Here is a 24,050-nt window from a genome sequence, read left to right as displayed (position 1 = left end):
TGGCTCCTTGCAGCATGGGGAGACACCAGCACCAGGGCGCATTTGGAGAGGGCGCATTTGGGAAGGAGGCGCATTTGGGGAGGGCGTCCCCTGTGCCCAAACGGTGCCAGGTGAGCCCAAAGCACAGGTACCTGGGTCAATATTGAGTTGTTCCTGAGCCTGCCTGAAGCTGGAGGGCACCAGGAGCCCCTGGGGATGTGCGTGCAGGGCGAGCATCCTTCGGAGAGCTGCTGCTTCCCATCCGGGTGGTGTGCGCAGCCGGCCCCTCCGCATGGGACACCCATCTCAGCACCAAAATCTGGATGTGGTCGTGCTCCCTGCAACAAATAACTCCTGGAAGGGGGGGTTGTTGTCGGGTGACACCACGAGCAGTCGAAGAGCTCTTGTTTCAGTCATCTGCAGCCTCGTTGTCTGCCACTTGAAGGGTTTTTTTTAATGCTGAGCCTCCCGTGTAGGTGTCGTCCTCATTGTTAAATCCCAGCCTGTCACGCCGCTGCGGTGAGAAATGAAGCATAAAATGTTTCCTGATGGAGTTTGTCAAGGTTTAAATGCAATTAATATGGAAGCGCTGCAGCAGCTTCCTCGGCAGCGGTGCTGGGGGGGGGGTCGCTGTGCCCCGGGATGGGGGGCATCAAGGTGGGACACTGCTGGGGGTCCCGGAGCGCATCTCCTTGGGGACATTTGTGGGCACACGGACCTTTCCCCAAAGGCTGGGGGAAGGTGGAGGTGCTGGGTGAAGTGCAGGGGGATAATCCCCAATGTGAGGGGATTGGGGTTGCCACAATCCCGGTGTCTTTGTAGGCTTGGGGTGGGGGAGAGCAAAGCTGCAGCCCCCTGTGCCCAGGAAAAGTGTGCAGGGGAGCTGGGGGGGGGTCATAGGATTGAACATCCCGCGTTGGAAGGGACCCCCGAGGATCATCGGGTCCAGCTCCTGGCCAGGTCTCCTCCTGGGGGTCTCCAAACCCGCCTGGATGCGGGGTTGGGCACCAGTTAGGGACCCCCTGCCCCTGGGAAGCGCTGTCCCAGGGGAGCTCTGCGCCGTGCGTGGGTTTGGGGGCACGGAGGAGCTGCTGCAGGGCACTTGGTGCAAGGCAGCCACGGGTTGTGCTGCGGGGCGGCGTGGTTATTAGGGTGTGCGGGTGGGCTGGGGTCTGCCCTCGAGGCTCTGATCTCCGTGAGCCCATATGGGGGGAGCGGGGGCTCCCTCTCCGCGTGGTGCTGGGGGTGGTCTCACAGCCCACCCAAATACCATGGGGTGGGTGCCTCCAGACCCCGATGGCAGCCTGTGCTGCCTGTCACAGAGCCCAGACCACGCTCAGAGCCCGTCTCATGGCCTGGCCCCCCTCTTCCCTCCCCGCTCAGCGAAATCACCCTGGTGCCAGGCTCTCCGCGCGGTGCCGTGCGCCCTCCGCCTGCCTCCTCTGACGCCTCTCCTCTTCCCACAGACACGAGCGGCGAGAACATCGCCGAGTCCCTGGTGGCAGAAGGACTGGCCTCCCGCCGGGAAGGGATCCGAGCCAACAAGTACGTACGTGGCCGTGCCTCCAGCCCCGGGAAGCGGCTCCGCGCCGCGGGGCTCCGCAGTTGGTTCCCGGCAGCGGGGCGCCCCCCGTGCTGGGTGCATGGGGCTGAGCCTCGGAGCCGTGGCTTTATCCTGGCTCTGCTGGGAATTGGTGGCTCCAGAGGGGTCCCAGTTTGGTGCTGGGAGAAGCCTGGCCGTGCCCACCGTGCCGGCAGCCCCGCGGGGGCCGTTGTTGGAGGGTTGCTGCGCCGGCGCTATAAATACCGGCGGGACGCTATTTCCATCCTGTGCCTGCTGGGCTGGAAGCTCGCCCGTGTCGCTTCCTAAAACTGTTCCTGGCACACTTGGGTGCTTTCCATGCAGTGTTTTCAGTCGCACAGCTTGTAAACAGGTACACGGAGTAAACAGCGTGCGCTGCCAAGGGCAGGGACGGGGTGCTTTGCGCCCGGGCTCCCCGCTGCAGGAGCCCTGAGCGCTGTCGGGTCCTGCTCCCTGCCTGTCCGGGGACACAGTCCCTGTCTCTGCCCAGCCACCCCCTAACACCTTCGTGACCCCTTCCTGGGCCTGTAGGGTCTGTGTGACCCCCAGGAATTAAGGCTCAGCTGTAGCATGGTCGGGGTGAGCCATGGGCACCCTGCGTCCCCATGTGCTGGGTGCACCAAGGGCTCTGCTGTGACGCACGTGGTGAGCCTGGCCCCGGGACGTGGCACGGGGCTGTGAGGGACATCAGGGACGTGCCCTATGCTGTGCTCAGGGTTGTGGTGCTCGTGCCAGGGGACCTGTGCCGTGGGGACCTTCTGGTGGCCTCGGGCTCTCCGGGCTTTGTCCCCTCTGCTCCAGCAGCTGCCTGCTGCGAGGCTGGGGGGTGCAGGACATGCGGCCACCCCGGTCTGTGCAGATCTGCTGGTGTGCCACAGTCCCCACAGGACCCAGCTTCCTGCAATTAAACCCTGCCTGGGGCTTGTTGCTGCTCTCCTAATTCAAAGGATGTGTTAATTAACGGGCACACAAGGAGCTTCCATCCTCAGCTTACCTGGTGCAGGCAGAGGAGGTTGCTGGAGGTGCTGGGGGAGCCCTGGGGGTGCCGGGGAGCTGCTGTGCCCTCGGTCCCCTCGGCGTGGAGAGATGCCTGCTGCTGCCTCCTGGCTTTGGAGGCCTCCTGCTGCTCGCCCTGGGCTCTCTGTGCTCCCGGTGAGCCCCTGGCACAGCCTCAGCTCCACGGCCCTCGCTCCCAAACCTGGTGCTGGGCTGTATTTGGCCACCTGGGTGCTGGAGAGGCTTCGATTTACGGAGCGCTGCTGGCAGCAGCATAAACCATGGCTCACCCGGGCTGCGCCCTCCCTAGACCTGAGTGTTCAGAGTGCTAAAACATCCAGAAAAGCACCTGAGAGATGAATGTTCACAGGGATAAAACATGCAGGACCTGCCAGCATCCTGCCTGCTCGTCCCCGTGCTCGCTGAGCGCCGTGGCGCTGCCCTGACCTGGTTTCTGTCCCCCCTCCTTGCAGCCCTGAGCAGAGCAGGCTGGCGGAGCTGGAGGAGCAGGCAAAGAGTGCCAAAAAGGGGATGTGGAGCGAGGGCACGGGCTCCCACACCATCCGGGACCTCAAGTACACCATCGAGAACCCCCGGCACTTCGTGGACTCCATGCACCAGAAGCCGGTCAATGGTGAGCTGGTGGCTTTGGGGACACGGGGACGTGGTGGTGTGGCTGGGGCTGCGTCTCCCTTCCTGCTCTGGGGTTTTGTGGCTGGCCCATAAGTGGCTTTTGGGACCAGCCTGTCCCCAAACCTGCACGCATGGCACTGCTGCGATGCTCTTCTTGGCTTTGTACGAGCACGGCGCTCACAGTGCGGTGACACGTGGCCGTGGGGAGGGAGGGGGGCAGCCCTGGCTCTGCAGCTCCTGCTGAGCCCCTCCGTGGCCAGCACCAACCTCTGCTCTCATCCTGCAGCCATCATAGAGCACGTCCGGGATGGCAGCGTGGTGAGAGCCCTCCTGCTCCCGGACTACTACCTGGTCACCGTCATGCTCTCGGGGATCAAGGTGAGGTTTGGCTGCTGCTGTCCCCTGCCTGCTTATCGTGCTCGCTGTCACCTCGGTGCTCTTGGCACCTCCGAGGGGCCTCACCCACACCCTCTGCTCCCCCGGCCATCGGGTGTCCCTTGGCACCGTGCTTGGCACGGCCCCTGGGGTGCGCGCACCGTTGTGGGGCCGTCACTGCGGGATGGGGACACTTGGGGTCAGCAGGGACCAGCTCCATGGTGGGGGATGCCCTGGGAGGGTCCCAAGCAGCTGGGGGAGGAAAGGCCCCATCCCACCAGGAGGGCTCAGCCCCTGTGTGGCTGTGTTTTGGGGGATTTGGGGGCAGCTGGGGACATCCCTGTGCCCCCCGGTGCTGGGGGCTGCTGCTCCGTGCGCTCTGGGCGCGCCCTTTGCTGCAGCACCAGTGTTTTTTTTTTTTTTTTTTTTTTTTTAATTTTTTTCCCTTTTCCGTTTGAACCTTGCCGTTTTCCTTGCCCTCCTCAGCAGGACTGTGCTGGGAGTTTGTTTCCGTGCCCTGGTTTGCTCCTGGCAATGTTTGCTGGGGCGGGTAAAGGGCTGCGTCAGCACGGAGCGGCCGCGGGGCTTGGCTGTGCACACATCCCTGCTCACATCTCCTCGAGGCACTTGGGGTTTTCCTCCTCCACTTCTGGGATGCTGAGCCCAGCCCGAGTCTTGTGCTCGTGGCTCCTCTCCACTTTTCCTGGGGAGCCAGCACGGGGAGAGGCCCCGTGGGGTGCCCGTGGAGCTGCTGTGTCCTCCCCACGGCCCCGCTGCTGCCGGGACCCGTCCGTCCCTGGCAGCTCTGCCAGCTCCTGCCCCGTCAGCCCTCTGAGCACCCATTTTAACCCCAATTTCCTGAGCAAGCAGGGAGGACGGGCTGGAGCACACATCAGACCCCTTTAGAGCCTCCTGACTCTGGGACATGGGGTTTTTGGGGCTGGCCAAGCTCCGTGCCCGGTCTCTCGGCACGGCTCCGTGCCAAGGTGCCCCACAGTGCCGTGATCCCGTCTCTGTGGGTGATGCTCTCCCCCTTGCCGAGTTTTTTGGGGCCCGGCTCGTGCTGTGGGATCCCGCCCGTGCCCTGACCGTGTGTCCCTGTGCCGCAGTGCCCCACGTTCAAGCGGGAGGCGGACGCCCCGGAGGTCCCCGAGCCGTTTGCGGCCGAGGCGAAGTTTTTCACGGAGTCGCGGCTGCTGCAGAGGGACGTGCAGATCGTGCTGGAGAGCTGCCACAACCAGAACATCCTGGGCACCATCCTGCACCCGGCAAGTGGGGGCGGTGAGGGGCGGGAGGGGGGGCGCTGGGGGGCTGCGGGGCTGCTCTTCATCCCCTGCTGGAGCTCGCTGCGAGGTCCTGGTGCCTCCGTGGGGCTCGGAGCAGCCCCGCAGGGCTGGGAGCTGTGCGCTCTGCCAGGGGATGGAGGAGGGCACATTTGAGCAGAGCCCTGTGGTCTTTTGGGGTCCTTTGATAGCCCCCGGGGTGCCGTGGCCAGGCCTTGCATCATTTTTGGGCACTGGGGACCCGTGACGGCGAAGGGGCTGCGCAGGACTCGGCACCGGGGGGTCAGGGCAGGAGAAATCCCCTATGGGGGCCCCGTGTGTGAGCGTGCACCCCCTTTCCCCGTCTGCAGAACGGCAACATCACCGAGCTGCTGCTGAAGGAGGGCTTCGCCCGCTGCGTGGACTGGTCCATCGCCGTCTACACCCGCGGGGCCGACAAGCTGCGCGCGGCCGAAAGGTGAGCCCAGGGCTGCCAGCGGGCGCACGGGGGTGCTGGCCCCATCCCCATCCCCATCCATCGGGTGTCCCTGGTGTCACCGAGCCGTGGCACGGGCAGGCTGTGGCTTGGAGCAGCCCTCGGCCGCTTGCTGATGCGCTTTGGAATAGAATAAAGGTGGCAGCTTTGTGCCCGGTGCCACCGTCTCCCTGCTGGGGACCCCTGCCCGGGTGTCACCGGGTGTCTCCCCCCCCCACCCCGCCAGGTTCGCCAAGGAGCGCAAGCTGAGGATTTGGAGGGACTACGTGGCCCCCACGGCCAACCTGGACCAGAAGGACAAGCAGTTTGTGGCCAAGGTGAGTGGCTGGCGGAGCAGGGCAGGGACGGGTGCCGGGTACCTGCGTGTGGTCGGAAAAACCCCAAAGCTGGGCTTCAGTTCCCCACCGTGGACCACCTGGGTGCCCCCCGGGCTTGGGCTGCCCTCCGTGGGTCGGAGCCAGGGCTTGATGGCATCCGTGCAGCCCATGGTCCCTGCACCGTGCTTTTGGGGTGGGGAGAGGTGGAACAGGGCAGAGGGTCGGGGGCTGCGGGCTGGGGACAGGCTGCTGGGCACCCTTGGGTGCCACAGGGACCCCCTGGCTGCAGGGGACAGGGCTCAGCAGAGCGTCCCCTTCCCATCACGGGGGCTCCGTGCCCCTTCCCTTTATCCCTGGTGTGGGAACTCCATCCTAAAGCCGTGCTCACCCCTTCCCCGGTGAGGTTTGGGTGCTTTTGGCAGCGGAGCGGGGCCATCTGGGCACCGTGCCTGCCCCGGGCGCACGTCCCACGGGGGGAGCATCACATCGGGGTGCTGCAGCAGGGAACCCCGAGCTGAGGGGGTGCTGAGCCGGGTGCTGAGCCCCGCTAGGTGGTGCTGCCGGCTCGCCCAGCCGCCGGGCTGCAAGCTGGGCTGGGAGCCCTGGGAAATGCGCAGTTGGGTTTTTTGGGAAGCGCGCTGAGCCCCCGTGCCGGGCGCTGCTTGGCCACGGCCCCCCTCGTAGCCACCTCCTGGGCACCAGCTCCGTGTTCCCCCCCCCCCTGGAGAGCAGGGTGTCCCCGTGTCCTGCCCAGCCGCTGCTTTCCCTTGTTTTGGGGTGGAATTAGGAGGAATTAGGGGGTGATGCAGGGTGCGGGGCCGTGGTGACAGCAGAGGTCCTGAGCACTTCCTCACCCGGGGGGGGCCAAAAGCTTGGCTGTGCTCTTCCCTTCTGAGCAGTGAAAGTGTCCTGAGCACCAACCCTGGGGGGGCTCCTTGGAGGCACAGCCGGAGCCTGGCTTGCGAGACCCCTCCCCAAACACGGAGGTGAGCCCCTGGCAGGGAGGAGAAGCCCCACAGTGGGGGGGGGACCCTGCCCCAGGTGGCACGGTGCCGGTGAGTGCCCAGCGCCCCCCGTGCAGGGCAGGGGGGCGCCGTGTGTCGGCGCTGGCGGCTCCGCAGCGCTGCTCCTGCGCTGGCAGAGGCTGCAGACGCAGCCCGCGCCAGGACCAGACGCGGGGGGCATTAGTCATGCTTTGCTCAGCAGCTTGCGGGGAGGGGGGGGGCGGATGGATGCTCCTGGCATTTCCAACATGCCCGTCATTTTGGCGAGCTGGGGAGCTGCCTGGGGGGGGCTGCAGCGGGCAGGGCTCTCATCCCGAGCCCCCCTGGGTGCACTGCTGTGGGGCGAAGCGGTGAAGATGATGCTGGAGGTGTGGGGGTGCCCCCCAGCACTGGGGGTTGGGGTAGGGGGGGCAGCGCATCCCCCCCTGGGGGTCCGAGCCCTCTCCATGGGCTTGGATGGGCAAACACAGGGGGTGTCCAGTTGCTGGGAGGGGAGCACCCAGGATTGCCCCAGGTCCTGGGCACAGCCCCTTGTGCCCCCCACTCACCCCCCCAGCTTTATTTATCCCCCCGGGGGGGGATGAATTCATCCCCAGGAGCATGGCTCTGGTGCAGTTGCTCCGCAGGAGGAGCCCCGGACACGGCGTCGTGCCCCCTGCCTCCTGGGGAGAGGCAGCAGAAAGTCTCTGCCTGTGCTTAAAAACTGCTGCTTATGCAGGAAGGCGCAAATCAGCATTTAGGGAGCAGTCAGCCAGAGCCCCCCCTGGGCGCTGTCGTTTTTGCAGTGTCAATTTTTGGTCCTTTTCCCTCCCCGCGAATTGCAAGTGACAGGGAAAATCAGGACAAATGCCTGCGCGCTCGGGAGCGCAGGGAGCTTCAACGCGGCTTGGGCGCGCGCCCGGTGCCGCACGCAAAGGGGCCGTAAACACCCATCAATCCTCCCAGCGCCCAGGGGGGGCTGCGTGGAAGGGGGCCATAAACACCCATCCATCCTCATATTCCCCCGGGGGGGGCTCTGTGGGGTGCAGAGGTGGTGGATGAGTCGCTTTGGCTTGGCTGCGCCGGGGTGGCAGAAGGGACGTGCCCGCTCCTGGGGGTGGGTGGTGGGCACAAGGGGAGGGTCCCAACCTGCCCCCGTGGTGCTGAGCGGTGGGCACGACGTGGCTGTGGCTGATTTTGGGGTCCTGCTGCTGTGTGGAGCATTGGGGGGTGCTCTGAGCAGGGGGCTTGGTTCGGGCAGGGCCAAAAAATCTCGGCCCCAGCTGCGGACTTGCCGCCGATAAACGGGGGAGCGAGTGGCGAGAAGAAAAGAGGTGGGATAAAAATCTGAAGAGACAGGAGGCTCTCTTCAGAATTTTCCTACGTCAGCTTGTCTTAGAGCACCCGAGAATTTGGGACAGCGTTGCTTGGAGCTGAACGCATCACGCTCGCAGCGAGGCCGTGCCAAAAGCTGTTTGCAGCTCGGTTTTCTCTCTTTCTCTGTGGCTCCCGGGGCTGCGAGGGCTCGGAGAGGACTCTGCCCCCTCCCCAACCCCTGGGGGCAGGATCAGCTCCCCCCCCCCAGAGTGAGGGGCTGGGGATGCTGAGGAAGAGGAGAGGGCTGACAGCAGCGCTCGCCTGGGGCGCTGGGTGCCCGGGGAGCTGTCACTGCGCTGCTGGAGCCGCGTGTCCCCCCGTGCACCCGGGTGGGGGCTGCGCGTGGTGACCCCGGGCATCCCTTTCGGGGGGGCCCAGCCAGGCTGGCTGCGTGCGTCGTGCCCTGCCTTGCGCCGTGGATCGGCTCCAGCCTTTCTGCAAAATGGAGAAAAACGGAGAAGGCGTTCGTGGATGAGCTCCCAGCCTTGTGGGTTTTATTTTTTTTATTTTTATTTTTCCCTTTCCGAAACGCTTAGCCCCTTGATCGTGGCCAAATCATCTCAAATCTCGGCGGAATCTGCCAAAGCAAGTCTGGGGAGCTGCTTTCCTGCTGGAGTTGACTGCGAAAGCAAGCCAAAACCTCTCCAAGAGCGCTTCCCCGTTTGGGGAACCGGGGTAGGGAGATGGTGCTGTGCACGCGGGGCTTTGGCTCCCCAAAAAATCACCGTGCCTGGGCACGGAGCAGCGCTCACCTCCCACCCTGGGGACAGCCCCTGCCCCGTGGCCTGTCCCCGAGCCCCCTCCCAGGAGCGCAGCCATAACGAGCTGCCCTCGTTAGCGCGGGGAGGGGAGCCCTGGGGACCTGCCAGGCTGCTGCTGCTGCGTGGCCCCACAGCAGCTGGGAGAGCCGTGAATGGGGTCTCTGTTCCCCAGCACGCAGCCAGGGCAAAACGGTGCAAGGAGGAGGCAGCAGCGCTTCGGAGACCAGGAGGGGGTCCCCAAAGGGTGCCCTGTGCAGCCACCCCTTCCCGTCCCCTCCTCGCCCCCGTGGTGCCCTCAGCAGCCGCGTCGGTGCCAGTCCCTGCGCCCAGGGGGTTGCAAGGCTCTGGCTTGGAAAATTGGAAACCTTGTTGGGAGCAGCGCTTGCAGCCAGGGAAACTTCTCATGTGAGAAAAATAGTCACTGCCTGCTGCCTTCCCCTTCGGGCACAGGTGGAGGGGTGAGAGGAGGAGGGTGCCCAGGCTTGGAGAGGTGCCCCTGGCCCCCTCTGGGGGGGCTGCGAGCTGGGGGAAGGCTGGGTCGGGGTGGGGGGAGCGGCACCGCGGCACGCAGGCTCCTCGAGCAGCAGCTGCAGAGATTTAAAAAAAAAAAAAAAAATCCCTTTCAATCCGTTTATCAAAGTGCCTTTCCGAGGCAGGTGAAGCCACAATAAATATTGGATAAAGGAAGCTGTCCGCAGCAAGCTGAGAAATTGTGAGCGAGAAAAATGGCCCCGTGCCGGAGCTGTGCTGAGCCGTGGGGTTTTGCTGCCAGTCTCCTCGGCCCGGTGGGGGCTGCAGAAGGGGGGGGCTTTGCCCTGTAGGGTGAGGAGGGGGGAGGCCTGCCCTTGCTCTGTGAGATGGTGCCCATGGGGAGGGGATGCCATGGGGTAGAGCAGTTTGGGGAGGACCCGTGTGGGGTCACCGAGCTCGTCCTGCCCTTGCAGCGAGCCCCCACTCCTGCAGCCCCCACCGGGGGCTCTTCCCCAGCCCCGTGTAACCCGGGCGGGGAGGCTGGGACCCCTTCCCGACCCCAAATGCCCCGAAGCACGAGCTGTGATCGCTCCCTTTAGCGTGCAGACGGCTGTGGGCTCTGCTCTGCCTGCAAAACCTCCGGATCTGCCTCCCCGGAGAGGCAAAGGCTGGGGGCAGGGATGTCCCCCCCCCGAGGGCTTTGCTGTGCCGAGGAGCCCTGGAAATCCTTAGTGTCTGTTTTAATTCTAATTCCTATAATCCTGTTATCCCTTTGACTAAGCACATGGGGAGGGACTGATGTGCCTGCTGGGGCAAAAAGCGCTGCAGGCGGGGAAGGGACGGTCCCTGCCGCGCTCCCTGCTGGGTCTGGCCAGGGGTCTGGGGTCTGGGGTGTCCGGGACGGGCACACGGGGCACGGGCGAGCCTCACGGGTACCAGCACGAGGTCAGGGAGAGTTTGTGAGGGTCCTGCTGGGTGATGGTGGCGGTGGGAGAGCCCCGGTGGCTCATCCTGCTCTTGGAGACGCTCCTGGTCCAGGCTGGGGAGCGGTGGTTCACGAAAACCAAAATGATCCCAACAGCGAGCCGGGAGCCTCCTGCCCCGTCCCTCTAATTGCACGGTGCTGCCTGCCTCTGCCACCAGTTGCTCTGATTAATTTGCTCCCTGAGTGCGTGCAGAGCCACCAGCTGAGCCGTGAGCTCTGTGCCTGCGCTCGCTGCTCTCCGGTCCCGGGTCTGATGCGCGCACCCGAGCTTTCTGTGAGGTTTGCTCCCTCTGGGACCTGATCCCCCCCCCTGCAGGACGCACCCCACGTTGTCCCCTGCTCTCGGGGCTCACGGTGGCACCGTGCCATCGGATGGATGCTGTGTGTTGGGGGCTGCTGTTCCTCCCCTGTGCCGCACCGCTGCGGGCACCACGGAGGTGAACAGCGCTCGGCACGGCTCTGGAAAATTGGAAACCTTGTTGGGAGCAACGTTTGCAGCAAGAGAAACTTGTCGTGTGAAAAATAGATCTAATCCCCAAGGCTGTGAGGAGTCTGCAGGGCTCCTCCGTTCCCTCGTTGCTCCTTCCCCGGCTCCTCAGCTAAACCCAGTCGTGCCCTGGCTGCTCCAGCTGCTGGCACCGGGCGCGCAGGGGGCGCAGGATGGTGGACGCACTGGTGAGCTGCTTTTGCCCCGGTGAGCCTTGGCTACCCGAGCAAGGCTCAGAGCTGCTCGTTCCGTGCTGGATGGCAGCCCCTGGAGCTGGGGTGGGTTGGGAACGTGCCCCGTGTTGGTGCTGTTTGGGGTTTTGGTGCCTGTAGGGACGCCGCTCACCGCTGCGCTCTCTCCCTCCCCAGGTGATGCAGGTGCTGAACGCCGACGCCATCGTGGTGAAGCTGAACTCTGGGGACCACAAAACCATTCATCTGTCCAGCATCCGACCCCCCCGGCTGGAGGGCGACAGCACTCAGGTGACCGTGGGGAGGTGGCGTTGGGGTGGGAGGGGGCGTCTGTGGCAGTGTCACCGGTGTCTGTGACCGTCCCCGGGTGGATTCTCGTCCCTGTGAGCTCCTGCTCAGCGCTGTCCTCTCTCTCGAGGGTTTCAGGAGATGGGAATTGGGCTTTCCCATCACAGTGACCATCCCTGTCCCGCTTCCCTGCAGCTTGCCCGTTGCCAGGGGGCGAAGCAGGAGCCTGGGGGCTGCTGGAGGTGTTGTGTGGTGCACAAATCCCTCTTTGGTTTTCCTTGTCCTCCCTGCCCTTCAGCGAGTGCTCAGCCGCTGTCTGCGGCCCCACAGTGTTGGAAGGAGCTCTGCATGGGGCCGTGTTAGTGCTTGTGTGGGGAAAACGAGAGCTGCTGGTGTCTCATGATGGGGTTGGGGTCCCCGTGCAGCCTGGCCCCAAAGTGTCAGGAGAAAAGCAGAAATGCAGGAATGCTGCGTTGTTTGTGCATGCCTCGGTCTGCTCTGCGCTGGGTTTCCGTGTCCTGTAAGTGAACGATAGGACCATGAGTGTAAGTGCCCCAAATAACCCCTGCCATTTGTACGCTGCGGCCGCACGCTGAGCCTCTGCGTAACCACACTCCTGGTGCCGGGACACGAGCCAGGGCGTTGGTTCCATCTCCGCTGTCCCCCTCCAGAAAAGTGGGCAGAGGGGACGGGGGCACCCGCTGGCGGGGCTGGCACCCGTCGTGCAGGGACAGGAGCCAGGTGCTGCCTGGTGGTGCTGGCTCTGAACCGCTCCAAGAGCCCCGTGGGGCAGGGATTTACCTGCTGGCTGCTTTTTTTTTAACCCCCATCCTCCAGCGGTGGATGCGCTCACGAGCTGCTGAGCTGCCCACCAGGTGCCTGCCTTGCCTGCGGCGGAACCGTCCCCGTCATCCCGCGCCTCCTGAGATGGCGAGGGCTGCTCCAGCCCGCCAGCGAGAGGAGGGGTTTCCAGCTGGGAGCAGAAAGCCAGCCTTCGTGCAGGATTGCGTGAAAGCTTGCCTTTTCCAGGGCTGTTTCTCCCCACGCAGCACCGGCTCGCACACAGCATGGCATTTTGCGTGGCCGCAGCGGCGCCGGGAGCCCCCGAGCGCATGGAGCCGCGCACGGCTGCGGGGACCGAGCTCGGGTTGCTGTGGGAACCATAATTTGGAAATTCCTGCCTCCTCGGCTGCTGCCTTGTTTTGTACACACTGAATTATGAATAACTTCCCAGATTAGCCCGTTCCTCCTGCTGTTCCTTTGGCGTCAGAGCTGGGTGGACCGGAGATGCGGCGCGCTGCACGGCGGGGAGGAGGGCGCGGGGCCGGGCACCGGTGCCAGCGGGGGGCTGCCCCGGAGCGGCCGTGCTGCGGGGGGAGCACGGATCATTTGCAGTGGTCACGGTCTCCAAGGAGACTGCAGAAAGGCTCCTCGCTGCCCGCTCTGCTCATGGAAGCGTTGCTCCTTTGGGAGTGGTGTCCCCATAGCATGGGCAGCCGCGTTCTCCGTGCCTGCCGGGCTTGTCACCGGCCCCACTGTGTTGGACAGGCGTACCCCGGGGATGCCCAGAATGTGGGATCTGGGGGGTTCCCGACCCTTTCTGCCCATTATTTGGCCTCTTTCTGCCTGCTGCATCTCTGCAGCAGCAGCCTGAGCAGTGATTGGGGCTGGGCCACCAGCCCGCTGCCGGTGCCACGCCGCCCCGAATCCACTCGCCTGCTGCTGGCTTCTGCTTTGAGACGCTTGTCTGGTGGAAGCGGTGGGGCGTTTGGAAGCAGCTGCATCATTAAATAGCATCCTGAGATTGCAGGTGCTGGCATCCTGCAGCCAAACCCCCCCGCCGTGTGTGATTGTGTGGTGCTATGAGCGTGGCAGTGCCGGCGTAACCCCAGGGTGCGCAGTGCCCGCTGCCTGCGTGGTGTCCCCGCACGTCCCCATCCTGTGCCGGTGGCTCCAGAGCGCATCCCCACGGGGGCTGAGCCGTGGCACTGCAGCTCCTGGACCCCCTTTCTCTGAAAGTGCTTGGCAGAGGCGCCCGGAGAGCATCCTCATAGTGTCTTTGCCTGCCCCCCTTTGCTCTGGCAGCCCCCCCAGGAGAGCATTGGGTCCCTCGTGCCACCGTGCCCCCCACGCTGTGCTGGGCTGCCCGAGGCTGCTGCTGTGCCCTGCAGGGAGCGCCTTCTGCCACGCTGGCTCGTGGGTGGTCGCGTTAAACCTCATTTCTTTCTTTTTCCTTCTCATCCTTCTTCAGGTCCTCCTGCATTTTCATCTCCGGCTCTGCTTAATTACCTGTGAATGCCAGCGGTGAAATGTTTGCCTCCCTCCCCTTCCAGATTTCCCTTTAGAATTTAAACAGCAAACCAGAACAGCCCCGGCCAACCAAGCCCAGCCCTTACTGGGGGTCTGTGCGCCCCTCTCCACCTCTGCTGGGCAGGTGCTGGGCTCGTGCACCGTGCTCTGGGGGCTGGCACACGGCACAGCTCCACATGGGCAGGGCGCGGGGTGCTTCTGGTGTCACAGACCCCATCCCAACTGCTTTTATAAAGAAGGAGCCTGAAAAAATGCATATTTTGGACAGATTTCAGGTTGTTTTACAAGGACTGCATGAGTTCCCAGCGTGGTGCATGGGTCTGGCAGCTCACGGCAGAGCTGCTGGCGCTGTCTTTGGGCAGGTGCGTGCGGCCCCGTTGCGGCTCGCCTGGGCTCCTTGTCCCTGCTCTGGGTCCGGGTACGTGCACCCCGTAGTAGGCAGCAAGTAGCTGGTGCTGCTCCGCTGGGGAGATCCGTCTCCATCGCCCGGAATGCAAATTGGTCCCTAGGCACCTGATCGAGTGGATGGGAAATGACAAACTGAAAATTCAATGTAATAAAACCCTACAGCCTTTCATCTTCCGCCTTCATCACCCGGCGCGAAATGAATCCTGAGCGCGGGAGCTGATAGCATTTAATATCTCTATTGCTCCTCTCTGTCGAGGAACGTGATGTATTCAGATGAAGATGCATCTCCCACTGCTGCCCAGGTGCTGGGTCTGCAGGTGCGGTGCCGGTGCTGCGGCAGCACGGGGACGATGCCAGGGTCTGGACCGAGACACGGGGCGGCTCCTTGCCGCGGCTGGGGGGCCGTTTTTGGGAGCATGTGCTTGTGGGCAGCATCAAAGGCTGGGTGTTCACAGCGATCCTTTCCCTTCATGAGTTTAGGGATTTGTTGTGTTGGAGCTTGAGGCAGGACCTGGCTTCAGGGCTGAGCCCCAAACGTGGGGCTTGGAGCATGGGGTGCGCTTTGGGTGCACTTTGGGTGCGCTTTGGGTGCGCTTTGGGCACCTCTGGGGCGAGCAGGGCACCTCAGGGTGCAGGGAAACCTCTCCCAGTGCTGCAACTGGTGCCCATCATCCCGGTGTCCAGCACTGCTCAGCCCATCAGAAGGTTTTGTGGTCTGTCTGTCTGTCCTGGTGATGGGTCCGTCCAGGCAGCTGGAGCAGAGCCCGGTGCTGGGGACGCTGAGCGCGCGTCTGGCCCCGGGGCTGGGACTCCCTCGGGTTCCCTCGGGCAGCTCCCGTCCGCGGTGCTCCGGAGGAGCTTGATTTCAGCTGAGCTTTTTTAATCAGAAGTTCATTCCCTTGGACAGCTAAATTACAGAACCTTGTTAGCAGCTCTGTGTTCTAGCAAGCCGCATTTGCTCAATTGGTGCAACCGCACCACAAATCTGCTCCGATCCCACCATTTATCTAAATTGATATCTTAATTGGTAAAACTCTCGGAGAGGGGGAATCAGACACGGACCCTGGCTCGAGGAGGAAAAAGGCGCAGGGAAACAGCCCTTGGGGGTGGTGTTTGGGGGCCTGAACGGGGCTGCTACCCTGGAGGGGTGCAGGACACGAGGGGGGCCGGGGCGGTGCTGCCCCTGCCTGGCCCTGGAGGCAGAGGAGGTGGAGGAAGGGGAGCGGGAGCAGCAGTGGGGACGTCCCCGCTCCTCTGCTGCCAGTGCCACATCTCCAGCACCTGGGGAAGATCCCTGCTGCTGCCTGCGCCGCACAGATAAGGCTGATGGAGCTGCACGGGCTGGGGCTGTGACCGGGAGGGAGTTCTTCAAGGGCTTGGATGGAGCTGGGCCGGATTTTGGAGCATCTCAAGCCAAGGCTGCCTGGTTTGCTTTGTTTGCCCCGCTCGCAGGGTGCTGCTGTGCCCCTTCCTCAGCCCCAGGATGTGGTGGGAGCTGGGGGGGGTTGCACGCTCTGCTGGCCCCCCAGCCGTGCCTCCAGGGCTGCTGGAGCTCGTGCCTGCTCGGAGCTTTCCTGGCACAGTGGCTGCTCGACGTGCGTCTTGGCGACCGTCACCGCACCAGGCAGGCTTAGGGGACCCGTCACTCCCACAAAGCAGCGAGGAGCTGGAAGCGTAGGGAAGCTGGAAATGGCTTCAGAGGCAAAAAAAAAAAAAAAAAAAAACAGATGGATTTGGGGCTGTTTTTTTTTTTTTTTCCTTAGGCTGCTGATGGAGCAGGGAACTTTTGGCTGAGACGGCCCCACGCATCCCCAGAGCTTTTACGCACCACGCGGTCCCTGCTGCCAGGAGGACTCACAGCCAGGGATTAGCAGCATTAGGGGAAGGGGGAGCCTGGGGGTGATGGCAGAGCCCTGATACCATCAGGCCTAACCTGCTTGGGGGTCTCAGCATCTCCACTTGTCTGAGAGATGCAGGCACCTTTCCTGCCCGTCCTGGTGAGCGCGTGGTGGGCACGGTGCATGCACTGCCCCCGTAGCATCCCAGCTCCCACTGTTCCCTGGGGACTGGTGCCCAGCAGCACCCACCCGTGCCACTGGCCATGTGCTTTCCCCTTCCCCTGCCTGGCATTAGGCTGTCAGAGATGAAACTGGGGCACCCTGCAACAGGGGGCTGCAGCTGGGTGCTTGCTCAGCACCCCCCTCCTGCTGAGAGCATCTCTGCTGCGCGCAGCATCCGTGGGAAGCCCCTGCCGCGGGCGCTGGCCGGGCTCCTAGCCCAGAGCTGGCACGGGGGCTGGCTCGCTGCTTCACTGAGCAGGCAGTCCCCTTTCCTCGCCGTTCAAGGTGAGAAGAGCAGAGGGATGCAAGCTGCCGGGGGCGGGATGCTGTGCGCAACGCACGTGGCCCCGTCCCTCTGCAGAGAGCGAGGAGGTCGGCGCTGGGGCAGCGACCTGGACTGCAACCAGGCGGCTCCCCGAGGTGCTGCTGGCGGAGTCCTGATGAGGTTTCTCTTGTCCAACCTGGCTTCTGCGGCTCGGTGCCGTGACCTCTGCCACCTCCTGATGGAAAGCGGAGCCTGGGTGAGGGCAGAGCCCCCCTCTGTGGGGCACCAGGGCAGCTGCCAGGGTCGGTCCCGCATCCCCGCGGGCACCGCCGAGTCCCCGCACCCCCTCCTTTATCGCTCAGCCTCTCCCACGCTCCAGCAGATTTTAGAAAGAGTAATATTTTACTCAAACCCCATTGAACTGCGGTACTTTCTCTCTGCTCCTTTTGCTGTCACTTGCTGATTGCCAAGATATTTATGTGAGGCTGGAAGCGCTTTGTAAGAGCGAGCTGCCCAGCTTGCTGCCGGCCGCCTCCAGCACAGCCGGAGCTGCTGACGGCCACGTGGCCCTGGACAGGCAGGAGATGGATCTGGGGGTCAGGGGAAGCCCGCGCCCCTCCAGCTGCTGATTCGGGCTCTGTTGGAGCTGGATTTATAACCCCTTTTAAGATTCGGAGGCGAGCTGTTCAGGAGGGGTCACGTAACGCCTGTTTTTAGCTGTTTTACCCCCAGAAAGGAGCTTTGTCCTGCAGCGCCCTCCTGGTTTCCATTCCAGGGGCATCCAGGCTGCCCCGAGCTCGAGCAGGACTTTCCATCCCTCGTTTCCCTTTTTAATGCCCATCTCCTGGCTTCTCCCATCACTTTGTTCTGCTCTCGGTGCCTCCCTCCTTCCACTGACCGAGGAGGGCGGCTCAGCACAACGAGCCTTGGATGAGCCTGGGGGTCCCCAGCTCCACCGCGCTCCCTGGGACCTCCAGCCCAACACCGTCACCCACAGGAGGTGTGGAGAGGACGTCCCCCGTCCTCCACAGCTCAAAGCCTTCGAGTGGCACTCGGATGGGGTCACTGCTCCTGGAGATGAATCCGGGGCTGCTGCAGCCACTGTGCGCCCTGCCTGGTGGTGAGGGATGGCCTCCGGTGGCCGCGGGGTCCGCCTGGAGACGCAGTCTTGTTTCCCTGTTTGTCGAGCAGGGTTTGTACTACGAAGAGCGCACCGCACTCAACGAGCATAAAAGATTAATGAGAAACAAAACCACGAACTCATCAGTGTCTCATCTCCGCTAAATTACAGCTACAAGGATCACAGTAACTCATCCATGTATCGCGTAACAGAACTGATGGCGGGCATGGATGGGGCGCGCGGCGAGCGCGGCTTCGCCGGCGGAGCAGTGCAGCGTGAAATGCTAAGTGCTCGGGCATATGGCCCTGATGTATTCTAAATATTGGCAGAGGAGAGGTGCATCTGAGGAGAGGCGGGAGCAGAAAGTGGGGGCACTGGAGTTCCCCCATCAATATTTAATAGGGGCTGCGATAGCTTCCAGGGCCAAGACGCATGAAGTCAGCATGTTCTCGCAACCTGTTTTTTGCCCTCCGGGTAGCATGCTCCTTCTAGTGTAAAAATGATTAGCTTGCATCTCTCTCAGCACTTCTTCTCTCCCTTCCCCCCGTGGCTTCCCACTGCTGGAAGGCGATTGTCTGGCACGTGGTCTGCGGCTTCGGCTTGCCGGGATCCGGCTCCTGGCCGCTCGGGGTGCCGTGGATGGGGGCGATCACCGCAGCATGCGCTCCTCTCCGTTTTGGGCAGAGCCTCCCTGAGCAGTGTGCAGGTGTTCTGGCAGCCCTGGCCGTGCTGTTCTCCTTTCTTCCCGCTGTTCCCGGGCACCTTGTCCTAACCTCTCTGCACCTGCTTCGCCATCCTGCAGCAGGGAGCGGGCTGGAGCCATGCACGAGGTCAGGCTGCTTCACCTCGGGCAGGTTTTTCACCCTGGCCCAAGGAGAGCCTGGCTTTTGGGGCTGTGCCGGGGCTGGGCATGGGTCCTGATTTGAGGTGGGTTCATTTGAGCGAGCTGGCACAGCTGGCTTCCCCTGGGGATTAGTGCCTCTGGCGTGCCGGTAAATTGCTCGCGGCTCACAGAGCAAAAGCTGAGCGAAAAGAAAAGAAGCAGAAAGAAAAGCAGCAGAGGGCTGGGGATTGCCTGAGGTTTACAGGCACCCGGCCAGCCCCCGGGCCCGTGGTTGGAGCTGGCTGGGGGAAACGGGCTCCTGGGGGAGGTGGGCTCCTGGGGGCCGGGCTCCCTGCCCCAGGCAAAGCAGAGCGCACGGCCCCGGGGCGCATCGCCGGGAGGAAGAAGTGTCTCCACACCATATGTTGTGCGAATCGCAGCACCACTGAAGTGCTCGGTCTCATTGATGCCGTGTAAGTAACACGCCCCGAAAGCTTGGGCTGTGCTAAAATGCTTCCCCAGCGCCCTAGGTTTAAGTGTTGTCACTTTTCTGACCCAGCAGAAGCGCCTGGTGCTCCGACACCGATGCTCCGAGGAGGATCCCGGCAGCTGCCAGCTTGCTGCGAGGCTGGTGGCCCCGCTGGGGCTGCGCCTGGTGCTCTGTGGGCACGAGGAGCTGGTGCTGCGGCACTTGGAGAGCCCTGGGGACCGCAGGGCTTGCAGTGCTTGAGCCTCGGACCTGGCCACCCTGCACGCCTCGCCCCGGCTTCTCGGGGTGGCCGGGGCTGATGGAGAGCTGCGGTGGTGGCAAATGCCTCTCAGTGCGCACGGAACGGCTGATGGGAGGATGGAGCTTTGACCTTTTGATCTCATCAGGAAGCTGCTCCGAAGCCTCTATTGATGGTTAAATTGCACTAAATTAGAGAGGAGCCGTGCAATTCTGCCACGCTGCTGAACTGTGCAATTAACGTCCTGCTTAGCAACAGCACCCTTGTGCCTCGGGAAACTTGAGCCTGTGATTTTAGGTACGCGACCGACCTGCCTCTGCAAAAAAAAACACTTTTCTTTTTTTTTTTTTCCAGCAGAGGATGGCTTTGGGACTCTCTGCTCCATCCGGGTGGCCCTCAGAGCCATCCCTGCCAGCAGTGCCGTGCCCTGTGAGTTCCCAGCATCGCCCCCAGCCTTACTGGGGGTACTGGGACGCACGTGGGTGCGCTCGGGGGCGCTGCCTCAGAGCTGGTGTTGTCTCTGCAGCTCAGTGCACGTGCCTGCTGCCTTATCTCAGCTCTTCAGCCTCCAGCCTGAAGGATGGCAAAAACATCCCCGTCCCCGCCGAGGGGATGGAGGCTGGCGTGGAGAGCTCGGTGCCCCCGCAGGGCAGCAGAAGCGTGGCCGTGTCCTGCCTTGGGGAGGCTCTGCCTGCCCCCGGCCCTGACCTGCTCAGCCAGCTCAGGCTCAATTTTACCATTTCTCTTTCATTTTTTCCCCAAAAAGCAGCCCAGCAGCACGCCGTGTGCTGGAGGGGAGTGGGTCCCGGTGCTGATGCAATGGGGAGGGGACTGAGGGCTGGGGGTGCACCAAGGACCCTGCTCCCCCCCCCGTGCCGCGCTCGGTGCGAAGCAGCGCGCGGTCAGCTCCCGGCTCCCAAATCATGTTCCTGGCACGGAGGGTACATGTGGGTACAGAGGAGCACGGGGTTGTGAGGGGTGTTCCTGCCAGAGCTGCCCAAGTGCTAGCCCGTGAAATTTGGGATGGATGAGACGAAAGAGCAGAGATGGGGCACGTTGTGGAGAAATGGGGCAGGCGGTGCCCGGGGCTGCTCCGAGATGGGGTGCCCGTGCCCCGGTGGTGGCGGCTCCTGGGGTCCCCTCTCCTGGGCCACGCAGAGGGGACCCCAGCTCCGTCCTTAAAACCTTTTTGCCTCCTGCCTGGCCCGGGCTCTGCTGGCCTACTTTTCCCTTGCTTCTATTCTTTTTCCCCCATCACACGCAGTTTGGGCACGTTGTGCTTAAATAGGGCTTTGTCTTCTGCTGACTCCTGCGGAGCGAGCTGAGTGGGGTTGGGGGTGAATTAAAATGCAGCCCTGCCTGGCTGCCGGCTCGGTGCATGGCTCGGCACCGTGCTGAGCTTCAGCAGCTCACACGGGGTGTGCACGGGCGTAGAAAGTCCCCGGGAGCAGGGATGTGGTGGGAGGAGGAGGCTCCCCCACACCGGTCTCCGAAGGGGCGCTCGGCGCCGAGTGCCAGCGCTGCGAGGAAGCGGTCGGGTTTTGCAGCATCATCGAAAATTCGGGTTAACGGTTCGGAAAGGATGGAGGTGGTGTAAAATATCCTGACATGGCTGCCAGACCCGAGGCAGGGAGCCTGCGAGCGCTCCTGGGTTTTTGGCTCTGAGCAGAGCCAGCCCCCCCCCCCCAGCACCTCGGGGCTGCTTTTAGGGCCGGGCTGCAGCGAAGCAGAAATGTTTTCCAGCAGGCTTCGCCGAGCATCCCGGTGCCTGGCTGCAGAACCAGCCCCGTTCTGAGACCGGCAGCTGCATTTTCACGCTCCTTGTGCTTGGATCAGCCAAAACGCTGCTCGAGACCAGAGCGCAGCACGAGCCCTTCCTCGGTGCCCCGCAGCGTCGCTCTGCGGCGCCTGCTCCCAGAGGCAGCCCCGCTCCTCCAGCACGTTTAATCCTCAGCAGAGGTCATCAGCGAACGGCTAATTGGTGCTGGGGGCTCTGGGCTCGCTGCCCGCGCCACCCTGAGCCGCTTGGTGGTGACTTTCAGACGATGCTTGCTCCGAGTTTCCAGCGGCTGTGGCTCCGTGCCCGCTGCAAGCTGCTCTGCCCCGGCTGCTGCTCCAGAACCAGCAGCACCAGCAGTGCTGGGAGAAGCTGGGAGAGGTTTGGGGACCTGCAGGAGCCTGCAGGAACAATGTGGGGAACCCTGCACGTGCCTGTGTCCTGATGGCCTGGCATCCTCAGGGGTACCCCAAAACCCTCTCCAAAACACCATTTTGCAAGATCTGCCTTGCCCCCAGCCCCTTCCACAGCAGGCTGGAGGCTCTGGGGTGACCCCGTGGGTCGTGGCCCGCGTGCCAGATGTTGGGGTGACGCCGCGGTGTGGGTGCTCACCACCAGCAGCAGTTGGGTGTCTGTCTGTCCCCCTGCCTCGCCTGTGGGCAGAGTTACTCCTCCGCCCGCAGCCAGCCGTGCGAGCCGCCCGCCGTGCTGCTGGTTGGGCCAATTAGCATATCGAATCACTTCCCTGCGAGACCGGGGACGATAAATTACTTTTCCGTCGGAAAATAGCATAAAAGCCCCATTATGCGCCGATGAGAGCGTTTATGGAGCCAGTCTGCCGCTCCTCAGTGGGTTTTGCACTTTTTAACGAGTTTCCAATTGGCTGGGTGGGAACAAAGTCGGTGCCTGGGGCTCGTGTCGGGCAAATCCCTGAAGCGCTTTGGGCACAGAGGGTGGCAGGAGGGACCCTCGGTGACCCGTGCCGTGGCGGAGCCTCTGCTGCTGCCAGGAGGGAGCGGTGCTGATCCCAAACACCCCATCAGCATGGTGCCAAAGGCCACTCGGGATGCCCAGGGTGCTCCACATCACGCCAAGGCTTTGGTCCCTTCCTCCGGGTGAAAAGCGTCACGGTTTGGCGATTTTGCCAGCTGCTGTTTTTCCGTGCTCCTTCCTGCATGCTGTGCAGCGGCTGAAGGAGCGTGGGCGCCCGGCGGCACCGAGGGTGCTGCTGCTGCTGCTGCTGCCTCCCCCCGGCTGGCAGGAGTCCTCTTCCCGGCACCGCCAGCTCCATTTCATCGTTTCCCTCTGGCTCGGGAGGCAGTGCAGGATGTGATTGCTGTGCAAAGCCCCGGAGCTAGCTCGGCCTGGCAGCCTGCTCCTTCCTGAAGGCTTCCTCCAGCTGCAGGAGCACGCAGCGGGGACGGGGCTGGCGCCTCGCCTGCCCTGCCCAAGGGTTGGCACAGCCCGGGCCCCTGGAGCTGCTCTGTGCCGTGCTGCTGCTGCTCCTGCATAGCCACCTTATTTTGGAGGTGGCTCCCTGCTTGTGGCTGGATTCTTGGCACGAGCATCCCCTTGCTGCAGGCTTTGTGCCACGAGCGTGCCACGAGCGTGCCGCACGCAGCCCAGCCCAGGTCCTGGTGGTGCTGGACGCAGGAGCAGCCCTTGGGGGCTGCCCAGGAGGTGCTGGCGAGCTGCTGGTTTGGCACCGCTGCTGCAGCCAAACCCTGGGGACCCTGGGGACCAGGTGTGATGGGGCTGGCACGGTTTTCTGTTGGGATCCTGAGCAGAGCCAGCCAGGCTTTCTGTGCCTTTCCCAAGCTGCGTTCCCTTCATCTTCCCCCTGGTGAAACAGCCTGAAGGGTTTTGGCCCTGAATCATTCCATTCCCAGCCCAGCAGCTGGGATTAATGGGTGGCGAATTGAGCCCCCAGCCCTGCTGCTGGTTGCTGCTCTCCTCCGTGCCTCCCAGCCCTGCACTCTCCTCTTTTCTGCTCCTCCTCTGCTCCGCGCCTCTCCGGGTGCTTTGGGTGCGTTTCCTCCCTGGGGCCAGCCTCAGGCACAGCCACCGTGGTGCTCCGGCTCTACCCAGAGCAGCACCTGGCTCTGTGCAGGAACCAGGAACCAGGATTCCTTTTTTTTTCCTTTCTTTTGCCCCAATTTGTCTGCATGCCCTTGCGTCTCCAGGCTTGGCACTTGGGGAGTCGCATCCGAGTCCCCCCAGCCCCACCGCCGTGCTGCTCCGCGCGGCTCACAGCGGTGTCACGAGAAGGGGTGGCTCAGGTGGCAAACCCCATCCCCCTGCTTCAAACGAGAGGAATTTATGGTCTGGAAGCTCCAGAGGATGACAACTTAATGGCTTGCCAGCCACCAGCTGGAAGTTTAATTCCCGGTGTCAGTGCAGGGCTCTGCCCCCAGCTGCCCCATGGGTGCGGGTGGAGAGGCGCAGGGCGAACGCGGCGGTGCCGGAGCTGGAGCACTGCAGGGGATGGGTTTTGCCCGCTCCTGTTGCTGCTGGGTGGAGCTGGGATGGTTGGGGGGAGCGCCAGGGGGGCTCAGGTCCCCTCGAGCCTCCTGGGGCTTCAGGCAAAAGAGGAGTAATTGGGAAGGAGGAGCCAGCAAACCCACCGAGGAAAAATATTCTTTTAAATGCCGCATGAGCCCTCCGAGGGTCTGCGTTAGGGCAAGCAGGTGTCAGACATAAATCCAAACGAAACAGCGTTGTTTTGGGCAAAAAAACTTGCTGGGGGAGATGCTGCAGGTGCAGGTGATCTGAGGGCATCCTGCACCGGGTGCTTTTTGCTGCTCCCTGGGCCTGGCTGTGGGAAGGCAGCTTCGCTGAAAATAGAATTCAAGTATTGTGGTGGTTAAAATTAAAATTAAAGAAGGGGAAAAAAAAAAACCTCCTTCTGAAATTGCCGAGTATTTTTACACATCTCAATTTCCTCATTAGCGGCGACATTATCTCCTCGTCCGTGGAGAGGTAGCTCTTTGTCTGTGCGAGTTGCCAAAGCGCCACCAGCTAATGAATTCCCCATTGATGCGCAATTTTGTACTCAGATGATTTTTCAGATTAGTTCCTGTGCCGTGTGAGAGGAAGGGGCGCTGGGTTTCCTACCGGCACAGAAAGATGCTCCCCCGTTTCCCCAGCTAGAGCACGTGGCCGCGCGGAGAGGTGCGAATCGGGATTTTTTTCCCAAACCTCCCCCGGCTGCAGCCGTTCTCCTCCAATATCGGCGAAACAAAAACTTCAGTGGCTCCGAAATGACTTTCCGGAGGAATTTCGATGTGGCTTAAGCAGAGGCTTTCCTTGCAGAGGGTGATCCCGTTTTTAACGATGTAATTTATGGTTGCTGATTGCAGCCCTGAACGTTCCTGTG

The 24,050-nt window shown here is 62.9% G+C and overlaps 1 protein-coding gene across 1 annotated transcript in view; it reads left to right on the top strand.

Moving 5' to 3' along the window:
- SND1 (staphylococcal nuclease and tudor domain containing 1) overlaps positions 1-24,050 on the top strand; it is a 100,039-nt gene that overhangs the window by 4,926 nt on the left and 71,063 nt on the right. The window contains 7 exon segments of the mRNA XM_068670200.1: positions 1,446-1,524; positions 3,031-3,191; positions 3,477-3,568; positions 4,675-4,833; positions 5,199-5,305; positions 5,550-5,640; positions 11,073-11,186. Of these exon segments, the coding sequence (XP_068526301.1) occupies positions 1,446-1,524; positions 3,031-3,191; positions 3,477-3,568; positions 4,675-4,833; positions 5,199-5,305; positions 5,550-5,640; positions 11,073-11,186 (803 nt within the window).

This window comes from Anas acuta, chromosome 1 (assembly GCF_963932015.1).
Source record: "Anas acuta chromosome 1, bAnaAcu1.1, whole genome shotgun sequence".
NCBI classification, from domain to species: Eukaryota; Metazoa; Chordata; class Aves; order Anseriformes; family Anatidae; genus Anas; species Anas acuta.
Note: the sequence above shows the minus strand (reverse complement) of the source record. Positions and strands in the feature narration are given on the sequence as shown.